Raw genomic sequence first — 23,864 nt, 5'->3', positions numbered from 1 at the left:
CCATAAATCAAATCATAACATTAATTATTTAACAATTATAGATTATTTTTTTAGCAGTTCTTTAACTTTCAGCCAGGCATAGGCATAGGAAGAAGTGACACTATTTGTTCTTGTTTTAATTATATGTAATATATAATTAAAAATACCATATAATACCCCTTCACAAAGGAGACAACTCAACTAATTTTAACAACTACCGCCTAATTGCTATTCTATCACCCCTATCCAAAATCCTAGAGAGGGTGGTCCATACTCAACTCATGAACTCCCTTAACACCCAGAATCTGTTATCAATCACACAACATGGATTTCAGCCCCATCATAGTACAACTACAGCCCTCATGTCCTTTACTAATACAGTCAAGCAACTTAGAAATTCAGGGCAATTCTTATCAGCCATATTTCTAGACCTGTCCAAAGCATTCGATATGGTAAACCACAACAAACTGATCAAAGTTTTCTCCTCCCTAAACCTTAGCGCTTCCACTGTTACATGGTTCCAAAACTATCTATCAGACTGACAACAGGCTGTACTGTGGAAACATCACCTGTCCACTCTCCTCCCAATCTCCCTAGTTGTCCCACAAGGCTCGATCTTAGGACCATTATTGTTTGCCCTCTTTTTACCAACCAACTCCACACCTCCACTCACCAAGCATCTGTGTTACAATATACAGATGACTCTAGACTCATATGCTCTGCCCCAACCATACAGGACCTCCACACCATAACCCAGAACTCATTTCTATCAGTAGAATCCTGGCTTACCAATTCTCAACTCATTCTAAACCCAAATAAAACCAAACTCCTCCTCTTCTACCAATTAAGAACACATAAAACACTCCCAGGTTTTACCCTAGAGTCCAAAAACAAAACTACTATCACCCCTGTGATACATACCAAACTGCTAGGGGTCAAAATTGACAACAATATAAAATTTGATATCCACATAGCCCAAACTATTAAAAAAGTTCATAAAAAATTAGGGCTCCTTTATAGAAACAAGAAATTTTTAACCAGATCTACAGACGCTACCATTGTCCAGACACACCTCCTGTGACCCCTACTACACACCTCCCTTATACTAACCAACCTATGCAAATCAGACCTTACTAAGCTAGACTCATGTTGCAATAAAATAGCCAAATGCACTACAAACTCCCACTACAAAACACACTGTTGCACAGACCTTAGACAACTAAACTGGCTAGACCTTCCTCAGCTCCTCCAATATAAGCAACTAACCTTCGCTCATAAAATACTCCTTGAACCAGATAAAAACCCAGTCCTTAAAGATCTCATATAACCATACACCACCACTAGAACACTCCATTCTAGTGACAAACCCCTAGTTAAATCCACCAAAGATAACAACTCAGCTGGAGAATCCTTATTCTCTAACATCATTCTTAAAATATGGAATAAGGTACCCACTTCCATCAATTCCATTTGCACCATAGTACAATTTAAAAAAATTCTATTTACTCATTTAAAAAAATCCTGGCTTTGCTCCTGCTACCCACCTGACTAACTCTATATTCTCCACTTTTTATACACACCCTCTGACTTTCTTTAGATCTACACTTTACAGTACTATCCTATTATGCCTTCTTACTTCCCTATATATATACTCACTCTTTTTCCTCAAATCATTTCAAGTCTTCCTAAAAAATATCATACTGTGCTTTCTAATATATATGCTAGTCTAGTTTGTAAAATACCATATACTCTGATGTACAAATTTTGTTAAAATTGCTAAGGTGTCATCTCTTTTGGTTATTTATATTTTGCAATGTATAGTTTCACTGTTGACCTGTACTCTTGTAATTTTCTTGTGATATAATGTTTGTTTGTTTTTTCATATTGTTGGAGCTTTTCTCCCCAGGCCTCCACTGAAAATAGATCTGTGTCAGGTTGGACTTTCCTGGTAAACAAATGTTAAATAAAACAAATAAATAAATTATAGTAAGTTCAAGTTGACATACATCATTAGCAGTGTTCATGAATTCTTTCACAGGTGGGTTAGACTCAGTCTTCTAGTTTTTAGTAATAACTTTTCTTGCTATTGCTAAGATACTACAGAAAAAAGGGCATTTAATTATTGTAACAGATGGAGGAATTGGTACATGGAATAAAATTAAAGATTTAGTTAAGATAGATTTGTAATTGAATATAGCCTGTAAAAGAGAATTTCTATTATACCAAAATGGCTTAAACAATGTACAGTCATAAAACACATGTTGCCACCAATCAGCTTTAACATTTAATTTATACCTCCAACACCCAACATCTTTTTGTGTATTTATTCGTGTATGTGGTGTAATGAAAGTTCTATGCATACATTTCCAAAAGAATAATCTCCAATGCAGCAAAATGATAGTTGTTTTGATGATAATAGCATTCATTTTTTTATCTTCTTCACTTAGAGAGTAATTGTTAATAAGTTTGAAATAGTCCCAATAATTTTTACTATAGTATTTTGTTGTACTTTTAACCACTTTATATATTTTAGGGGTCTATATTATGTTGCCAAAACAGCATAAGAGCGAATGCCATTTCAGCGACAAATAAACTGCAAAATCCGAATAAAGCGAAATCCCAGGTCACTGATTTTTTCCGGTAGACCAACAACATATGGCACACCATTTAAAAAATGTCAAAGTGGGGGGGCTTCACCCCCCACACCACCCAACCCCCCCACATCCCCCTAACTAAATATACCAACTCCAAGTTTGCACTACGTTGGGATAAAAGGCAATGTTACGGCAACAGCCAAGCGATTTTTTTTTCCCCTAGGAAAAAAATCTGGTGACCTGGGCTTTGCTGTTATTCAGATTTCGCGGTTTGTCACCATTTACTCTTATGCCGTTTCAGCAACATGATATAAACCCATATTTTAGCTAAAGGTAATTTCCCTGTTATGTTCTGATACATCAAAATAATTAAAAAAGAAATCTATAAATTTAGGAGTTTCTTTCTATTGGTTGCATTAATTTAATCTTATGTTCAGTCAATTCCCTGCAAATTTGGATGTCAAGCCACATTTCTTTCTTTGTGTCAAATTTATTTATAATATAATCCATAGTTTGCAGTTTCCCATTATCTATCAATTGATGCCAGTATATCATGCTTTTATCTTTAAATGTTTTCATTTTTGGCAAGTTGAATGTACTAATATTATTCTCAGTGTAGGCAATAGGAAATAATAAAAAGAGCCATACTTTATATTTTGGATTCTTATATATATATATATATATATATATATATATATATATATATATAGGTCTACTTGAAAACACAGACACGCCAAAACACAGACGATGAGAACACAGAGACCGGAAGATCGACAACTGAGATGGCCCACAGTTTAAAAGCCCGACGCTGAGAACACCGACATGTTAAAGTAAGTGTGTGATAGTCACAGACTTTAGGGTTAGGGGAGGGTTAAGTAAGTTAGGGTTAGGGTGCGGGTAAGGTAAGTGTGCGATAGTGACAGAATTTAGGGTTAGGGATGGGTTAAGTGAGTTAGGGTTAGGTGAGTGTGTGATAGTGACGGACCTTAGGGTTAGGGTTTGGGTTAAGTTTAGTGCATAGATAGTTGTGTATGTAAGGTTTAGTGTAGGTTTGTAAGGTTTTTGGTGTGCTTGTCTTGTGTATGTGTTTTTGGAAAAGGTATTTGTTTTGTTTTGTTGATTGTGGGGATTGTGGTTTGTCGGGCATGTGAAGTTTCGTGCTTTTAAACTGTCGGTCATCTCAGTTGTCGATCTTCCGGTCTCGGTGTTCTCGTCGTTGGTGTTTTGGCATGTCGGTGTTTTCAAGTAGACCCATATATATATATATATATATATATATATATATATATATATATATATATATATATATATATATATATATATATATATATATATATATATATATATATATATATGTATGTATGTGTGTATATATATATATATATATATATATATATATATATATATATATATATATATATTTTTTTTTTAAAGGTGCCTAACATCATAGAAATATAATAAGAAGCATGCATTTATTGAAGGATATGAATCCTGAAACCCAGATGTATGTCATTATTTAGTGACTTCAATCCTCAGTGATTTGCCAGAAATCCACAAGTTTTATAAGGAACAGACCAAAAAATGAGGCAAGAATCTGGATATTCTGAAAAAATCTGGGCAATTGAGAGGTATGCAGTATTTCCATATACCTACCTATCAATCCCTATATTTACTTATTAATCATCCCTATCATATTACTCTGCTCTATTCCTTCCATTAACCTCTGTTACCTATACCTGCATCCTCAACACTCCTCCCACCACACACACACACCTGTCTATGCATCCTTCTAAATCAAAAGTATGCTATCACTAACATTTCTCACAATACTCAGACACTCAACCAGCTATCACAAGTCTCTCTCCTGCTATTACTTACCTATACCTATCACACCCTACTTAAACCCGAATACCAGAACAAATTTCTCTAATATCTCCTTCAGGCTAATCAACATTAATTACTGTAACACCCTGAAATACAAACAAGCAGCACATGATCCACCATTATCCAAAATCGACTTTAAAGTGAAACCCAAATATAAGTGGATTGTCAATAGTTACATTGATAAGTGGACAATAATACTTGAGGGGATATACATCCCAAATCCTCAACCCACTCATTTAACCCCAGACCCCACCAAACTAGCCTCCACACATTCCAAAACAGCAAAGGTCTACCTCTCATACCACCTAGTACTTAAATAGTACACAATGCTGTAAGAAGTCTCTAGAACAAAATCACAGATGTTCATGCCAGTATAGCCCCCTACTCCCCTGGTATCTTAATGGCCACAGAAAAATGGTTAAAGCCCTTTTTCCAAAGATGCAGAAATACAGCCACCAGGTTACAAAATACTCAGACCAGTCAGAACCAGCAAAAGAGCAGGTGGGGTTGCTATTTTGTACAAAAATGTTTTAAATCTCTTCACTTGCCATGATACTATACCCACTTTGAGCAATGCTAAACTTATCTCATTCCCAAAATGAATATTCACAGATCTCTTGCTATCATAGGTCTGGTCATACCACCTAATAACAACATTTCCATCCTAGAAGTGACAGTCTCTTGCATCTTGGCCAGTATAAGACTGGAAGCCATCTTACTTACAGATGGGGACAGTCTCCTGCATCTTGGCCAGTATAAGACTGGAAGCCATCTTGCTTAGAGATGGGGACTGTCTCCTGGATCTTGGCCAGTATAAGACTGGAAGCCATCTTGCTTAGAGATGGGGATTGTCTCCTGGATCTTGGCCAGTATAAGACTGGAAGCCATCTTGTTTGGAGATTGTACCACAGATTGACAAAAGACAGCCCTAGAAAAAGCCAACTAATTCCATTCAGTTGTACTGCTTCTCTGATCAAGACTCCAGCTAGAATTATCAAGGTCTCAGCTAAAGAATCCATCCTAGACTGGATTCTAACATCCACTCCAAACAATGTTGCTACAAGTGGCACCCTACCCAATAGCCTAAGCAACGACTACCTATGCTACAAAATCAGGCACTCCAAACAGCCCCAAAATGTTCATCACTATAACACAATCAGAAACCTCAGTAACTTCAATAAAGAAACTTTTACTTTCAGCCTGATCCAGATCAGCTGGACTCCACTTTAAACTTTAACCCTTGATGAAGCAGTAGGGACATTTAATAGAAAAATATCCTGGAAGAGCATGCATAATTAAGATCCAAAATAGTTAAAAACAAACCAGCCTTTTGGTTAACTTAAAAAAAACAAAAAAAAAAAAAACAAAGCAACTCATGCAACTTAGAGATAAAGCCTGGAGGACATGGCTGCAAACCAAATCTCAGACATCTCTTGCAAAATATAAGCAGTTAAGGAACCAGAGAAAACAATGCATAAAACAGGGCAAAAAAGCTTATTACAGCAACATTTAACATTCACCATCAAACAATCCAGAAAACTTCTGGAAATCCATAAATACATTGCCCAGTCCTGGAAATTCAACCCAAACCAGCCCATCCCCAACTAAAATCTCCAGAAGTATTGCTTCACACGTTAACTTACATTTTATACATACAATAACCTCCCTCCTGCAGAACAAAGCCACAGCAGACCTTCACACTCACTCTAGAGCCAACATCTACAGTCAAAAAATATGTACACCCCCTTAATACATCAACCACTTCTCTTCTTGACCTTCTGTCTGACTAACTCAAACTCAGTGCAGATGGCCTTACATATCTTGCCTTGATTCTAATAAACTGCTCTATCCAAGAAAAATATGTCCCCACCTTATGGAAAAAATCCTATATAATACCCCTCCATAAAGGCAACTTATCAACTGACCTCACAGACTACAGACCAGTTGCTATTTTCTCACCCTCATCCAAAATCTTGGAAGCAGGTATTCATTCTCAACTTACTGTATATATTATTTCTCATAACCTCCTCTCACCCTCAGCAGAGCCCCCCTACCCTCTTTAATAATGGGCACTAACCCCAACCCTAATGCTGCCCCTTCCCCCAACCCTAACCTACACCTTAACATTGTTAAAACTTTCCTGTAAAACTGCCACTATTCAGACAATTTTGAGGCAACTAAAATACTGGGAGAGGAAATAGATCTCCTCTCTCTATTATTGTTTTCAGTTTTGTTTTTGTTCACTATTGTGTATCATCAAACTTATTTTATTGGTGTTTTACATTTGACATTAGGGTAGTTCAGTCGTATATAATACACCCATATATATGTGTGTGTGATTTCAACTTTCTTCTCATTAATAAAATCAAATTGCTGTTTCATTACTTCACAAAACCAAATACTTTCCACACTGGAAGGTGCCCTTACTTGTATTATTCAATCTGGGAACACTCTAACTATGTTTTTGATAATTATTCCTAACTAAGTAATCTTTTAAATGTTTGCCTTCTTACATGAAATGCATAAGGCAAATGACAATATACCTTATAATTCAGCATTGTTTTAGAGAAATGTTTATTCTTCTGTAATCAATACCTACCAAATCATCTGTTAAACAATGAAATTCAGTAACAAAACAACATACATCACAGTTTTGATTATAGGTTTAACTGCCATCCTCATTTATATGTTAGGATCATAAGATCATAGGAAGTTATTTGGCTAATGACTCTAGAGCTTTTTTAGGCCTAGTGATTTATGCCCCAGTTTTCCCAGTTATGAAAGTCTATGGGCTAGAATGGTTTTGATATATACTCGTGCATTAGGTCATCTAGAAGACTGCCCTATCAATACGGGCCAAGATATAACTATCTTTATTGCATTGCATTTACCTTCTATCCATGGATGGAGTTTTATTACATGTCTCCTTAATTAAATTAACATCACATCCACTGTCCTCAGATATTTCAAAAGCTCTTATCTTTCACTACTTATCCCCCTAGCTGTATGAATTGCTCTGTATGGAAAAGTCATATTGTTTTTTACACCAGAGTGAATTTATGCACCATGTTTTTAAGAAAGGTTGTCATCTTTTCTGATGTGATCTTACTTTTTGTGATACAGTCTTACTTTTTCTTATATCATTTGGCTTTGGGATTGTATTTGTTATGATGACAAAGTCCTTTCTTTCTGAACAAAATGTTAAATTAATAAACGGAGTTGGCAGTTACTACATTGTCGAATGCTCTGTTTTTGCAGCATTTCTGCTGATTACTTTACAAAGCTTCCATGTAATATTTATGAGCTGTATTTGCATATAAACTATTCACATTTATACTAAGCCAAAATATTGCAGTCTCCCATTTTGTACTTCTTAATTTAATAAAGAGGCACTAGAACCTTTAATGTACAAGTTTCACATCATAAGCATTCAAATAGTTTCTAATCAGGTTACTGGCATTTTGGAAGTAGTCTCACATATTGCTATAACAAGTATATTGGGGAGGTATTTTGTCTTACATATCATAAGACTACAGTAAAAGATAAGGAATTTCTTATTTCTTCTACGATATAGAAGCCTGGATTTTTGATCTGTAAAATGTCCCAGCAGTGCTCCCTTATAAGAAAGAGACTGAAAGGTAATTTAAAATATTTGACAATCTAGTTGCAAAACATATTCATGCACTATATGGAATCATTGCCTTTATATTAAAGGACCCTGGACTGGAGCAGATTTTTTGTTCTGAGAAAGAGATTCATCATATCAAACAGCACCTATTATGCAAGAAAACTTTATTTTAGAATTTGATACCTTAAAACCTAAAGTTTTTAATTAAATGCCATTTGAGGATTTTGCTAGGATTAATGTAGCATGTTGGTTTTATAATTGTTTCCACTGTCTTTTTATTTTAATTAGGGCATGTCAGGTAAAGCGTGATTAGCTTAGTTTTAGTGAGGTACCTATTTATACTTTGCTTTTGTTTATCAATGTTTTTACTCTTGAAGGTATTACCTGAAGCAAAAAGTGGTGAAGTGCACACATCAACTTTTTTTTTATGGACTGACTTTTGTTGTAACTGATATATATTTAAAATAGCTGGTCTGCTGAATATGCCCTCTGGCATGAGTTTGCCATCTGTTTTTCAAGTCTACAGTAAGCAGTAAAGCAAAATATGACTTATTGGTGCTATTCTTCCCTGAATGCCAACTGTAAATGCTGTTGTACACATTTCTGTGTTTTGTCAGTGTCTCTCAAGATGGCTCCCTTATACAACTGCTACAAGAGTTCTGTTTGTTTTTTAACTTATTTGTTCCTATCATGGGGAAACTCATCAGAGGTTCTTGCTGAGAACGTATCTAAATATTTCACTTATTTTTATGAATGAGTCATAATGATAATGATGAGATAATTATTATTATTATAATAGACATGGCGAAGACAATGACAAGGTCCCAAGAAAGCTGATTTGGGCAGTCCTGCAATGAAGTCCCAGAAACATTTGTTCGAATTAGTGTAGGCTATGTACAAGGATCCAATAGCACAACTAAGAGTTCTGTTTCACAGAGGGGTTCCCATTGGAAGTGGGTCTGCATCAGAGTTCAGCTTTGAGCACACAGCTGTTCATACAGGTGATGGACTACATTAACAAACAGATTGAAGGGAATAGATCAACAAAGAAGTATGTGCAGACAATGTGACATACAGGCAGACTCTGAACAACAGTTTCATCAAATTATCAAAACCGAAGGCACGTGAGATGAAACTGAGTACAGAAAGGCACTTGGCATGGCAACAGGCGGGGAAATCAGAATGAGCTGAGAATTGAGATAAAAGGAAAAATAGTGGAACAGGTTAACAACTTCAAGCATTTGGGTGGGGTGGTTGAGGTGAAGGGACATTTGAATGAAGAGGTCAAATCTAGAATCAGAGGGGCTGCAGCCAACTGCCATAGAGTGTCAGGTGTAGTATATGACAGAAGAATGCCAAAGAAGCTTAAAAGTAAGGTGTACAAAACAGTGGTGTGATCAGTACTACTGTATAGTACAGAAACTAGGCAGTGAAGACAGAGCAGCTGAAGAAACTAGATGTGATGGAGATGAAGTGTTTGACATGGGTGGTAGGATGCACACTGTGTGGCAAATAAAGAAATGGGGACATCAGTGCAGAAGCCCAAGTAGCTCCAATAGCAAGGAAGGTCAAAGAGAACAGATTATGGTGGTTCAGGCTCATGTTCTGGAAAATTGAAGACAATCTGGTGAAGAAGATTGGGGACTGAAAGGAAGAAGGCAAGAGGAAACAAAGACATCCAGCAAAGAGCTGGATGGATCGTGTGTGAGAGAAGACCTGTAAGAGTCAGGCATGACTGTGAAATAAGGTGACAGATTGGCATTGAATCAAGGTAGATGGCTAGAGTTGATACGACACCATAACCCTATAAAGAAGATAGGAAAGAGGAGACATGATGATGATGATGATGATGATGATGATGATGATGATGATGACGATGATGAAGAATACTTGTATAACTAGTGGAGTTTGAGTCGTTTGCCTGAGTGCATTATTGAAAACCTGTGTATCACTGTACATTCATGAACCAAAGAACTGAAGCATTACTTAATTTTAGAGAAATGTGCATTTTGTCCACATTTCTGTATTCTTATTGGGTCATTCTCATAGGGTTTTCTGTGCGTCTCATATTAGATGTCTACTGTTTTGCTTCCACCTTATTTGGTACCATCCTGGAGGTAAATACATCAAACGCTGCTTCGCAAGGGACGGCTTGCACCTGTCACCCCTGGGTTTCCGGATATTGGCAAAGGCTCTTGCCACCCCCATACTGCCTTTTTAGACAAGGTTCAAATTCTAAACCAGAAAACAATAATGGAAAAACTAAGGGTAATGCTGCTCAATGCCAGAAGTCTAAATAAGATGCACGCCTCAAGCCCTCCTCAGTATGGAGAACATCGATGTCTGTGCTGTGACTGAAACCTGGTTCAAGGCTCCTGAGAGCACCCAGGCACTATTAGGTTTTACCTCATATCATGCGTTCCGGCCCCAAAACCCGGAAAAGGAGGGGTGTATCCATATTCATCAAGGATACCCACACCTCCAGGCTGGTGGCAACTCACGAAGCATCAGAGACCATTCAGGTGCAATTAACCATAGGCAAAACTGCTCTACACTTTGTAGCATGTTACAGGCCACCCTCTCAAACTCAGGAACCCCACACAGCCTTCCTGAAGACACTGGAGAGTATAAATGTCTCTCCAAACACCATCATATTGGGTGACTTCAACTACTCAAACATAGACTGGGAACATTACTCAAGCCCCAATACCCTAGTCCAAAGGTTCCTGGAGTTCATAAACTCAAATGCTATGGAACAACTTGTCACCATTCCCACAAGAGGTGAAAATATACTAGACCTGATCATCACAAACATGGGGACAAAATACTCCACACCGGAAGTATATCCCTCATTGGTGAGATCAGACCATAAACTAATCTCACTGGAGATCCACATCCCGCCCCCACCCCAACAAAAGACCACAGTGAAGAACTTCTCAAAAGCCAACTTCACACTTAAGACTGGTGTGGTATCCTTCAAGGCCCCTGAGCCATTGGAAACCACAACCCACGCTGCTGACTCCCTTACAAATGCTTTCTACGAGCACTTCCAGGATTGCATGGAACAAGCAATCCCAAATAAAATCAAGACCCTTTCCACCAAAGGCAAGCCAGATCTGGTGGACCCCAGCCATAAACAAACTTTACAAAAAGAGGAGAAAGCTACTACAAGATAGAGCAAAATCCCTAAAAGGGAAGACATCTCTGATCAATACTAGTAAAACTACAATCACTCATAAAATCATCCAAGGCCAACTTTGAGAGAAAAATCGCCAAGGACTCAAAAGACAATCATAAGGCCTTCTCTAGCTATGTTAGAAATCTGGGTGGAAACTCCCAGATATGCTCAGAATTAGTCCAAAATGATATAAAAATCACTGAACCCACAGACATTGCAAACATACTGGCAGACAGGTTCAGTGAAAATTTCTCTCCCCCCCCCAAAAGGAGAAATATCTATCCCAGCAGAGTGTAGCCTCCCAATCATCTCAAATGCCCAGGTGAGAACTGCTCTCTAAAGCTAAAAACACAGCATCAATGGGACCGGATGGTGTCCCCGGCTGTGTGCTACACAAACTCAATGAGGAACTAAACCCACACATAAGGCTGCTGTTTAATGTTAGCCTTACCACAGGATAAGAGTGGTGTACGCAACTGTGGTCCCACTCCACAAAGGCGGTGCTTCTACGGACACTGGTAATTACCGCCCCATAAGCTTAACAAGCCTGGTCTGCAAAGCTATGGAGAGGATCATAATGGAACTCATAAATAAAGACATAGGAGACCTACAGACATTGGATCCTACCCAATTCGGCTTTGTCAAGGGCAGATCATGCCTCTTGAACTTGGTCGACTTTTTTGAAACAGTCACCAAGGCCATTGATGAGGGTAAGGCAGTTCACACAGCCTACCTTGACCTTGCAAAAGCTACAATACCCCACTGGTATCATAGAAAAGCTCACCAGCTTAAATGTAAACCCATATGTCACAAGATGGGTTGCAAAGTGGCTCAAGGACAGAACCCACAGGGTTAGAGTTGCTGGTGCCATGTCAGACTCCACGCCGGTCACAAGCGGTGTCCCACAGGGCTCAGTCCTGGGCCCCCTCTTGTTCGGCATCTACTTTTCAGAAGTGCAGGCAAACATAGGAGGAGATGACTGCAAACTGGGCACCATAGTTGAAAATCCATCAGACACAGATATCCTTCAGAGAGGTCTCATAGAAATGGATAACTGGTGCCAGATCCATGGCCTTAAGCTAAACACCAAAAAATGTATAGTCATACCCTTTGGTAAAAACAAGGTAACCCCAAGTTACCACATAGGTGGCAATCCATTAAGCACAGAAGAGGTTATCAGGGACCTGGGGACCTAAGTTGACAGTAACCTTTCTTTTGACACTCACATTGCCAAAGTGGTTAGGAGGACCTTCTACATTGCCCACCTGATTATGAAGGGATTCACATCCAGATCAAGGGAGGTCATTGTTCCCCTGTACTCTTCACTTATCAGACCAATGATTGAGTACAATGCCCCATTCGGAATGTATCTTACCCGACACCTGCAGCAATTGGAAAGACCCCAAAAGTTCCTCACCAAATGGATAAAGGGGCTCAAAAATATGCCATATGCTGCCCGACTGAAGAAACTCCAGCTGTATTCAGTCGCATACCATCTGCTCAGAGGTGACCTGTGCCTGACATACAAGGCCATGTCCAACCCGGAATTAATGGACATGCTCCACCTCAAAAATCCAAATCCACCAGAGCCACAAGAGCAAGAGACTTAAACCTCAACACGGATATAAATAGGACATGCTGGAGGGACAGATTCATCACCCAGAGACTCCCTATGCTGTGGAACAGAATCCCAGTCCATGTGAGACAGAGCACCTCGCTGGCTCTGTTCAAGAGGAATCTTGACCAGTGGATGGGAGATCGGATCATCTCTGTATCACTGCTGGACAGAGGCACGGTAATCTAATGGGTATAGTATTCTTCAACCTAAGGGGTGGTGAAAGCCACACAACTCTGGCTAGGCTTATAAATGCCCTAGGGCAGATAGCCTAGTATGAACCTATGAACCTAAAAGCATCTTCTTAAGCTGAAGGTATATGATCATAGCTTGATTTTTTCCACATTTGCTTTACTGATAGCCATAATAAGGGTGAAACATATCTGTAGCTACGGGAGTTCAGCTTGTCAACTTGAGTGTATTGTGAAAGGCCCATGTCTTTGCATTCATAAGATATTGTGCTGAAAATATTTTAATGGGAGTCTGCATATCTCTCTTGAAGGCTTCATAAAGGGAATCTAGCAACTGTTGTTTACACGCTTCTGTTTTTGAAAGAATCTTTATGATTGGGTCATACCTGCATCTTCTTTTGAAATGTTGTTGTTTTATTTCCATCATATTTGGCATCCATCTTTAAAGTAAGTATATCAGATTCTTGGTAAACTATATCTCATAATGTATCTGTATATTTCAGTTGTATACCTTTGAGAAGCCCTAATAATAGAAAAAACAATATTTCTTGCTAGATAAATGTGACTTGTTGGCCCGAGTATGTTACTGAAGAGTGTGTGACAATGTTCATTTACTGAACCAAATTGTTAACTTATTGTTTTAGAAAAAAACAGCAGAATCCCTTAATGCTATTATAAAGGGTAACTTTCAAATGGCTTTTACACATTACGGCTAAAAATTCAGATGTTCCCAAACATCAGTTCCTAATGAGGCAGACTGGCAACACGCATCTACATTACCTGATCAGCAGAAAGGAACCTAGTTTAGTATAAGTGAATCTTTTTAATATTACTTTCTTGAAAGTGAGCATTAAGTCAGCATTAAGCAGTACCAATTTAAACCTTTCTGAATGGCCACTAGATCTGTAAAACTGGAATGCATGACTAAAACTTATTTTGTCAGTTCATTTAGAAACTATGTGTAGCCTCATATTTCCTCCTGCACACCCCTGAGAGGGTTGGAAATTTGACAACCAAATCACTATGGAGATGGAAGTATTTACCTTTCAATTGCTGTACGTGCGTACGTCAGCCTGTTATGAGCAGTGAATAATTAGCTCATAACATACCATTCATTTGGAGTACGGCCACCTCTTCCCAGATAGATGGGAATGAATGGGCAAACTAGATGCCCAGGGAGGTGACACAATAGTTGGAAGAGGGTGAACAAACGGGAGAACAATGGCACTCTATTGGGCTACCTTTTGTCTTTTTTTTCTCCTAGAAATGGGCTTCTTCTTGGACTTTTGATAATTTCATTCTTAGAGGAATTCCCCGTAGAAGAGATTAGGTCCAGCATACCTCTCACTTTTTCCTTGCAGGTTGAACAGTTTGAATGATATCTGCTCTGTTTTACTCTTTAAGAGCACAGCTTTCATTTGTTCTAGTAATTTCTTCAGTCAGCTTTGGCAACGGTCCTCTCTAGTATTCTCAAGTTTATCTTTGTACTGCCTAAAGATGGGCAAGGATGACAGGAATTAAATGTGCCTTATTTGCCAGTACCTGAACCTGACTTCCATCCTCAGCCTTGTGAAGAGGGCTTACTTAGAAGCTCCCCTGATCATAGATTGAAACTGTTTAAGAGGACTTGAAAATAAGAAGATGCAGGAAGTTATAATAGAAAATCAAGTTAAATTTATGCCAAGATTGAGTCTTTACAAGGATTACATTCAAGCCCATCTTCTACCTTATCAGAGAAAGTCCTCTCTCATATTTTTGGGGTTTTGTATGTATCTCCATTAAAGAATTTTTGTTGGAAATTTTGATAACTATTTGGAATGTGGGGACCTGCTACAGTGAGTCTTGAAACACAGAGAGTGAGTGGCAGAAAAAATGCACTTAGATATATTTAAGGAGAAGATGGATGTTCATGATTCATTCTTCTCATGTAGTTTTTGTCTTTTTTTTGGCTTGTCGGCACTCAGCATTTTGAGTGCCAACATTTCAGTAGGGAACCAGTAGAGATACTTTTTCAAAGCTCCATCTCTGTTCTTCTTCTTCCTACAGAGAAGAGTCATATCTTACCTATTCACTTCCAGATTGTGGATGAGTTTTTGTAGTTCTTTGGATATCTCATCAGATATATCTTAGTTTAAGTAGAGTTTCAAAGGCTATCTTAAGGGGGCTATTGATTGCTATGTTCAGCAGTATATATTGATTAACTTGATTTTAGCATTTAAGTCAACAATAATTCTGCTGCGAACTTCAGTAAGGATTTCATAGTGGAATCATGGCCAGTATCTTGTTTTCAACAGGACTTCGGCTATGGCTCTTAGCACACCAGTTGTTAGACTATCCTCAGTATAATCACATAACAATCCTGGTAATGTTTAACTGCCTCTTATTCAACATCCACAGAAAAGGAGTATACTCTGCAGTAATGCACACAAAATGGAGTATGCTCTGCAGTAATGCACACAAAATGAAGTAAACTCTGCAGTAATGCACACAGAAAAGGAGTATACAGTAATGCACACAAAAATGGAATATATTCTGCAGTAATGCACAGAAAAATGGAATGTACTCTGCAGTTATGCACAGAAAAATGGAGTATACTCTGCAATAATGCCCACAAAAATGGAATATACTCTGCAGTAATGCACATAAAAATGGAGTGTACTCTGCAGTAATGCACACAAAATAAAGTAAACTCTGCAGTAATGCACACAGAAATGGAGTATACAGTAATGTACACAAAAATGGGTACGCTCTACAGTAATGCACACAAAAATGGAGTATGCTCTGAGGTGATGCACACAAAATGGAGTATGCTCTACAGTAATCCACACAAAAACTGAGTATCCTCTGCAGTAGTACACACATAAATGGAGTGTACTCTGCAGTAATGCACACAAAAAATGGAGCATACTCTACAGTAATGCACACAAAATGGAGTATTCTCTGTAGTAACACACACAAAATGGAGAATACTGTGCAGTAATGTGTACAAAAATTGAATATATTCTGCAGTAATGCACATAAAAATGGAGTGTACTCTGCAGTAATGCACACAAAAATGGAGTATACTCTACAGTAATGCACACAAAAATGAAGTTTGTAATATGCCCTAATCTGCATGTGTTGGAACAGATTTGCCTTTTTACTGTTTTTGATGGAGGTTATTTTAATGAAAATAAAATAGCTTAAGAACATTTTAAAACATGCCTACATTTTTATATGGATTTTAAAATTTAAAAATAGGGCTAAGTTCTTTAGACTTAATATTTTCACATTTCTAGGTAACACCTTTCTTTTACATTATTCCAGAAAAAAATTCAGCTTTCCTACATACATTAAGAACTTATTCCATGTTCTGTGTTTAATTTCAAAATATGCGTCTAAATGAAGTTAATACAGCAGAGTCGAAGCATTTGTGATTTCTTTTTTTTCTAGAAAATTTATCGAAATGGGATTCATTGATAAAGAAAAAGTAGCAATATGGGGCTGGGTAAGTAAAACTGAACTTTTTACTGTTTTGTTTTATGTATTTATGTATGTATGTGTTTATTTATATTTCTGAACTGTCTTTATTTGATGTGCCTTTCTAGTGTTGATGTGCCTTTCTAGTGTTCAGAGTTCTCAGCATTTATGGATTAGCCCTGTAAAGGTATTGCCTAAATAAATTGTTTTAAGACCTTCTTTTTTACATACTATTAATCAGATAAGGGGGTGATGATATTAGGACTGATGACACTGGAGTCAGAATGACTGGAGGTGAGATCCAGCACCCAAAGTCATACCTTTGGTACAGCTGTTGTGGTCTTTTGGTCAAGAAGAGGAACAGGATGTGTGCCTGTATAATAACACTGAGAAACCAAGAATCCAGAAAAATAAACCCAGTAGAACTGCATGACAAAATACAAAATCTGTTATCTGGGGATGGAAACAGGGAACTGCACTGAACTAAAATAATAGAGTAAAAGAGTAAACTAACACTTTCAGGTATCCATTTTGGACCAAACAGAAAGTGTGGCAATGAGGAACTAGAGACCTGCGATAAATGTAGCATTATGGGAATGCTGGAACTAGAATGTCTGAGGATGTTCCACCTTCTGATTGTCCTAGTAACTGTGGCACCTAGTCCTGCAACTAGCCAGGGTTCCTGCTTTTTATCAGATATGTATCCCCACTACTTATCAGATATATGTTTTGACCTGTAGCATATTAGGCAACTAGCAGTGCATATTTGGTTACATAGAATAACTAGTTCCAGTGATCCCCACATTGTCAGCATTTGTCCACACTGATAGGTCACTTGTCAAGCTTCTGCAACACCATGCAATACTGCAGCTTATTCTGTCCTGTAGTCAGAGCTGAATCCCATGACATTAGCCACCTTCTGCTTTCCTTGCTTCTCCTTACGTGTCCTCTGTTTCCACTGCTCAAAGTGAAGAGGTAGATGTGTAACTATTTGGATTACACATTTCTGCCCCACTGTTGAGAAATCTCAGTGAGTAGCACTTGTCTTTTAGTTAAGGGAACTCTGTATAATAATAACCCCTTTGGAATTTGAATTGAAGCACTCTATATCTTTTGCATTATTTCTTCAATTTCTTTCAAGTAATGGTCCATATACTCAGTAACAGAAGATGTGCTCTCAGTCACCCTAGTCCATGTATGCCACATCACTAACAAGGGTGGGCACTGCCGGATATGTTTTAGTTCACTGACCCCAAAATGTTCTTGACAAGCATAACACAACTGCTCAGCCCAGGGCAGCCCACCCAATCAGCTCTGCCAACACTGTCAAATTCAGATAGCATTACTACTACCCAATTCAACACACATACTTCATAAAAACTCTACCCCCCTAATCAATAACACAACTCCCCTTGCCCTCCAAACTTCTACATAAGCTGTGAAGGCTGCCAGCCCAGCTAGCTAGAATTTTGTAAATAATTCTCTGTAATTTGTGAATAGTAATATGATTTGTATGGTTGTCCTACAAATGTAAGAAAACTTTATGTTATGTGCTGAGCTTCAAGAATGTAACCACAGTATACCCTACTGGAAAAGAAAAGACTTAACTTGCAAAACCCTAAGAAAATAAGTTGACAAGTAAAGAGTTTTACAGTGGTGTTTATCTCAGCTAGGAGACAGAATGTCTGCAGCTAGAAATTCTTTCTATTGTCTGGAAACAGAAATAATTACAGGTTTCCAAGATAAAAGTGTTTAACAGTTTTGCGACTTGCAGTTCCAGGCAAAGCTTCTAAGAGATAAGTATTTTTAACACAGAGGTGTTCTGTTTTAAGTTCCTGTTAGCTTGGGAACTAAAAGCAGAGGTGACAAGAATGATGTAATTTCAGATAACCCAGCAGAAATATTTGATAGTAATTTAAGAATTATCTCAGAGGGTGAGTCTGAGCATTTTGTATCTTGTCTTGGATCTGAAAACATCCTCACCTTGCTAATAGTAAATACTAGATTACAGTGATTTTTCTTAGAGACAGGAATATAGTAAGACTAGTTTAGATGTTTTTTGTATTTATGTGAGACTGTCCTGCAATGTTGTTTTAAAGTATTTCCTGTGATTCTGAACTCTGCTGTCACTGTGTTGAGTTAATGAGTATTGTCTTGTGTTTTTATTATTTATTATTAAATGCATTTAAACCTTTTAATTGTGGCTGGTTTGTTTAGGGATATTTAAGCTCTTAGGGTAATTGCATATGTATTTGGTGACTCTGTACAGGCCACTCTTAAATAGCCTTAAAAGTTTGGTCACACTTACCATTTGGATAATAGTAACATTGCACAGTAAAACTGGTCACTCTTTGGGAAGGGCCTTATCGTAGCTGATAAAGATCTGGTTGGTGGCAGTGTTTACTACCTTATAGTCTGGGCAGAAGGGGGCATTGCTAGTTAACCTGTGCTAGCCTTCCCCAGGAGTATTTGTATATAAATCAAATCTCAAAGTGTGTGTGTGTGTCAACTACTTGGGCAGGGACACGAAGCACTGGCTGGATAGAGAGGTTGCTGGAGGTTTTGGCTTGACCACTCGGCTGAGATCTGAACCCTATAGCTGTGCCAGTGGGGACTCTTAGTGGGGATCTGGAGAGAGAGTGAGAAACCAGCCCCAGGCTGACTGTGATCTCTGTGTGCTCTTAATGGAAATTGTACTTTACTGTGTGTGTACTTGTCATCCTCCCAATGTACACTGCCCTCACTGGTGTTAGTGCTGAGGATTGAGGCTCCTTGATTACTGGACCAGTGCAGGGGCATCACATAAGCAAGCATATATACCAGCACCTTTGCCTTCCACCTAAGGCAGAAAGTACTAAAATAAATTACAGACCAAGAGATACTCTCTACCCCTGGCCAAAATACTTGAGAAATACATTCAAGCACAGCTATTTAAATGCATCACTGACAATAGCTTACTCTCTCCAGCTCAGTATGATTTTTGCCCTTACCAAAGTATTATAACTGCCCTACTCAGATTCACCAACATAGTAAACCTGTTTAGCAATTCAGGTACTTTAGCCCCTGCTATTTTCCTAGACCTATTAAAGTCATTCAGCACAGACTCACATCTAAAACTATTAGATAAATTCTCTTCCCTCAGATTTGCTGATTCATCAGTTGCCTGGTTTTACATCTACCTTTCACTTAGATCACAGGCAGTCAAATGGCAAAATGACACATCATGCTTTCTCTCAGTATTGGTTTGTGTCCCTCAAAGGTCAATCTTCATGCCTTTACTGTTCAGCTTTTTCATAAATGACCTTCATTTAGCAGTAGGCATGCCTCCGTAGTACAAAACACCAATTACTCCTCCTTGATATGCTCAAACCATACAAAAACAAACAAGAATCATTTAATTCCATTGAGTCATGACTAAACAAAAAAAATAGTTTCTCTTAAACCCCAAGAGATGAAACTAATGTTATTTACTTCAAAACAATTAACTGCTCAAAAATCCTATTTCACCATAACCTCATCTAAGAGCACAGAGATTGACCTAGGAAGAAACTCCAATCTACTTGGCATGTACATAGAACAACTCATGAATTTTTATCACTAAAAACAACAGGCAACACCAAAAGTGTGGCACCCTCTACAAGATTACTGACATTGCTAGAAAACACATTGCCCAAACCTACCTTTTCCTTACACTCATTTGTGCAGCTCCTATTTACTCCAACTTACAAACCAGTCTAAAAAAAAATTAGAACAGTGCATTTTACTTATTTTATTGTATTTGTTTTCTGGGGTAGAGCATTGATCTTGATGGACCTTTTTCAGACTCAGGCTGGGAGCAGTGTCTGGTTAAGTGGCTTGTTTAGAGTCACACAGTTAGGAAATGGAGGCTCAGAGAATCAAACCTTGCTCCACTGGACCACAGGAAAAGCTCATTAACAACTCCTTAATTCTCTAAGCCAATAGTCAGATGAAACATTCCCCGGGATTCATGAAGCTTATGCCAGGTGCAGGCGTAGCATTGGTGTTCTAACACCAAAAATGGCCGCCGAGCGATTCAGGTACGAGCTGTTTACACGTGCACTACCTGCATACGCTACACCCGCACAACTCCCGAGACTTGTCAGCTAATTACCCCATGTGCAGCAGTGTAGCATGCAAATTAAGGTATGTAGCGATTCAGGAAGTGGTGCAGGCGTTGTGTAAGCATGCAGAAATGTAAACCGTAGAAAACGGTTTACATTTTTGCAAACATAAAATCAGAGCCATGATAGCTGACCAAACACATGTATTATATTGTTAATATATGCCAATGGCTAAATATACCCATTGGCATTAAAAAAAAGTACAAAATATAAAATTAACATTTAATATGTATAGTCGCATTATCGCGATGTGGAGGCGCAGGGCAGTGGTGCACAAAGGGGATCGCAAGGAATATATAAAGATATAGACCAAAACTGCAATTAAACACATATCACGATTTCCCCATAATAGTCAATGGAAGGCATGCTACACCATACTCATGGCGCAAGGGTTGCTAAGGGGCAGTGACAGTGTTATGCGCAGTAGCTAGGAATTAGTAGGCAATGCCATGCAAATGAGAGGCGTAATAGTGAATCATAGATTCCCCGCTGGTGTAAGGATGCACCTCACAGCGTAGCATTATAATACCGAGGTGTGCCTTTGAGATAAAGATGACATCAAGAGAGGGGTGTGTCACCATTGCTGTAAGCACATTGGAGCATTGCTAAACCGGTCTGCCCCTTGCTAGGCAAAGCTGCAGGATAGGGGTGTGTCGAATTGGCCATAGCTATGCTTAGCTGAGAGTACACAATGTAGCCAAGTATGCATGTGAACAGAGATGAAAACGAGCGTAAACCCGGTAAATGTCTATGCGCTGCATGCACTGCAGCTGAAACAGGAAGGATATAGGAAAGAAATAAGGAAAAGCTGCAGCAGTGAAATTGGAGTACAAATGACTAATTAACACCTAGGAGCATACAGTGGGCCATTGACAACAGCTAACAAGGCTGCAAGCAGCTACCTGCAGAACAGGGAAGGGGTGGGGCTGTACTGCAAAGAAAACAGCAAAGTGTCAAAGCAGAACAAAGCTGAAATGCAGTATATCAGCTACAAGGCACCTTTTGCCATGACTGGTTAGGGAAAGTACAAAACAAGAAAGATGGCAGGTGGATGCATTCCTGATAATGGGAGGGGATCCAGGTCTAAAAGTGAATTAAAGGTCAACAGATTACTCAAGGCAGGCAAGTAGATCTCCACAGTAAAGGCCCCACACTTGCAGTACTCATTGCAAAACCCATAATTAAGACACGCTGCAGCTGGAATAGCTCATACACACCCACTTACATCAGCAGCATCCATAGCACAATACTATAAAGTGTGAAAGCACCTCACACACATTTGTGTATTCCCATACACTCTGCACCAGTGGTGTATACAGATGGGGAAACTTTTATTATGTACATGTTAGGGGCTGCTATAGCTTTGATCCACCAGCATGTGTTGGAGACTGAAGGTGGTGTGGAGGATGATGCACACAACCACCTCAGGCACCAGAGGAAGAGGAGAGTGTTCAGACCCAGGGTAACCTACCCAGGGGCTACATGATCTGGAGATAGTAGAGGGTTACAGGGTGGACAGGAACATCCTACAGCAACTTGTGGAGGTGTGCCGGCCACCCCTCAGAGCCAAACAAACGGAGGGGAGCCCATCCCAGTGGATATGAAGGTATGTGTAAGCCTGAGAATACTAGCTACAGGTACCTTTCAGAGTCAAACTAGGGATATCATGGGGATTTCACAGGCATCAGCATCCAGGGTACTACACCAGTTCCTGGATGCCATGTTACCACATGCCAATGAGCACATATACTTTCCCCGAACGCAAGAGGAGTTGGCCAGCAATATGCGTCTCTTCCACTATGTGGCAGAATACCCGGAGGTACTGGGTGCAATAGACTGCATGCACATACACATCAAGTCACCACCCAGTGAGCAGGGTAGGCGCTACATAAACCACAAGGGATACCCCTCCATCAACTGCCAGGCCATGTGCAATGCCCAGGGCATTAGCATGGATGTGTGTGCTGGCAGCCCTGGAAGCTATCACAACTCGCACATCTGGCATGCCTCACAGCAGTATCAGTTATTTGCCAAGGGGGCATCCCAAATGGCCACCTGGTGGGGGATGCTGGCTATGCACTGGAACCGTGGATGACTACTCCCATCAGAAATGCACACAAACCCATGCAGGAATGCCATAATGAGGCACACGCACAAACCAGAATCATCACAAAGCGTGTGTTTGGGATGCTGAAATCACGGTTCCATTGCTTGGACATATCTGGTGGAGCCTTGCAGTACTCTCCAGGCACATGTGCCCACATCTTCATAGTGTGTGCCATGCTACACAGTATGGTCCTGTGGAAACAGCTGCAGCAGGGACAGAATGGTGAAGGCCCTCGCAGCCCACCACCATTGCCAAGGGCCCTACAGGTACAGAGGTACACAGACCATGAACACTGTGAGTCAGCCCCAGTAGGCAGACGGAGGCGTGCCCAGTATGCCCATGCCTTGGCAAAGAGGGAATGTATAGCAGACACACTGACAGTGTAGGCACCTAGGGACTGACACCTTTCTCCACCTGCACACACAGTAAAAATGGATGGCACACACACAAGACTACCTGTAAATTGTCATGTATAGGCAGTCTACTGTGTGCATCCAACATAGGCAACCCTCAACTATTGCACACACAACAGCCATTGGCACATGGTAAGTCAACACCTGAACAGTAACTTAAGCTATCAGCATATGCAGATACTGTATGTATAGATTCATAGGTAGGTACTTGGCCAACTGCCAGAGGCCATTCATAAGCCCAGCCAAAATGTGTCAGCTTTTGCCCCGCATTGATTCATTAACTGTCCCTCTGTGGACCAGAGCCAATGGCGGGATCCCTGGGGTGCATCTACTGTTCCCCATCCACCCTTCAAGGTTTCTCTTGCAGAGTGTTAGTGAGGGGCTCTGTATAATGTAGTTAGGGATGTTGTTCCAAAGTATGTGGAGTGTCTATGACAGGAAGCTGTCCCCCCAACATCTTTCCAGTTATTGCTGTGGCAAGGTTCAGCACACTACAGTGTGTGGCTCACTGTGACATGGATTCCCATAGGTGGAGCATATCCATTGAGCCTGAGTTCAACATGGCTGTGCTGGCCAGCTGAGATAATATTTGGGTAAATGAGATGCCACTGAGTAAAGCAGGAGTTTATTCAGTCTGGCTGCATAGGCCATATGTTGGAGATCAGGATTTCCCT

At 39.4% G+C, this 23,864-nt stretch overlaps 1 protein-coding gene across 2 annotated transcripts in view; it reads left to right on the top strand.

Moving 5' to 3' along the window:
- Positions 1-23,864, top strand: part of LOC122804724 (fibroblast activation protein alpha) — a 1,600,794-nt gene that overhangs the window by 1,443,512 nt on the left and 133,418 nt on the right. For both annotated transcript variants that reach the window (XM_044074776.1, XM_044074777.1), the window contains one exon: positions 16,502-16,556. In XM_044074776.1, coding sequence (XP_043930711.1) covers positions 16,502-16,556 — 55 coding nt within the window. The remainder of the gene's footprint in view (positions 1-16,501; positions 16,557-23,864) is intronic.

Source organism: Protopterus annectens, chromosome 6.part0 (assembly GCF_019279795.1).
Source record: "Protopterus annectens isolate FY-2018-M chromosome 6.part0, PAN1.0, whole genome shotgun sequence".
In the NCBI taxonomy this organism is placed as follows: Eukaryota; Metazoa; Chordata; order Ceratodontiformes; family Protopteridae; genus Protopterus; species Protopterus annectens.
Note: the sequence above shows the minus strand (reverse complement) of the source record. Positions and strands in the feature narration are given on the sequence as shown.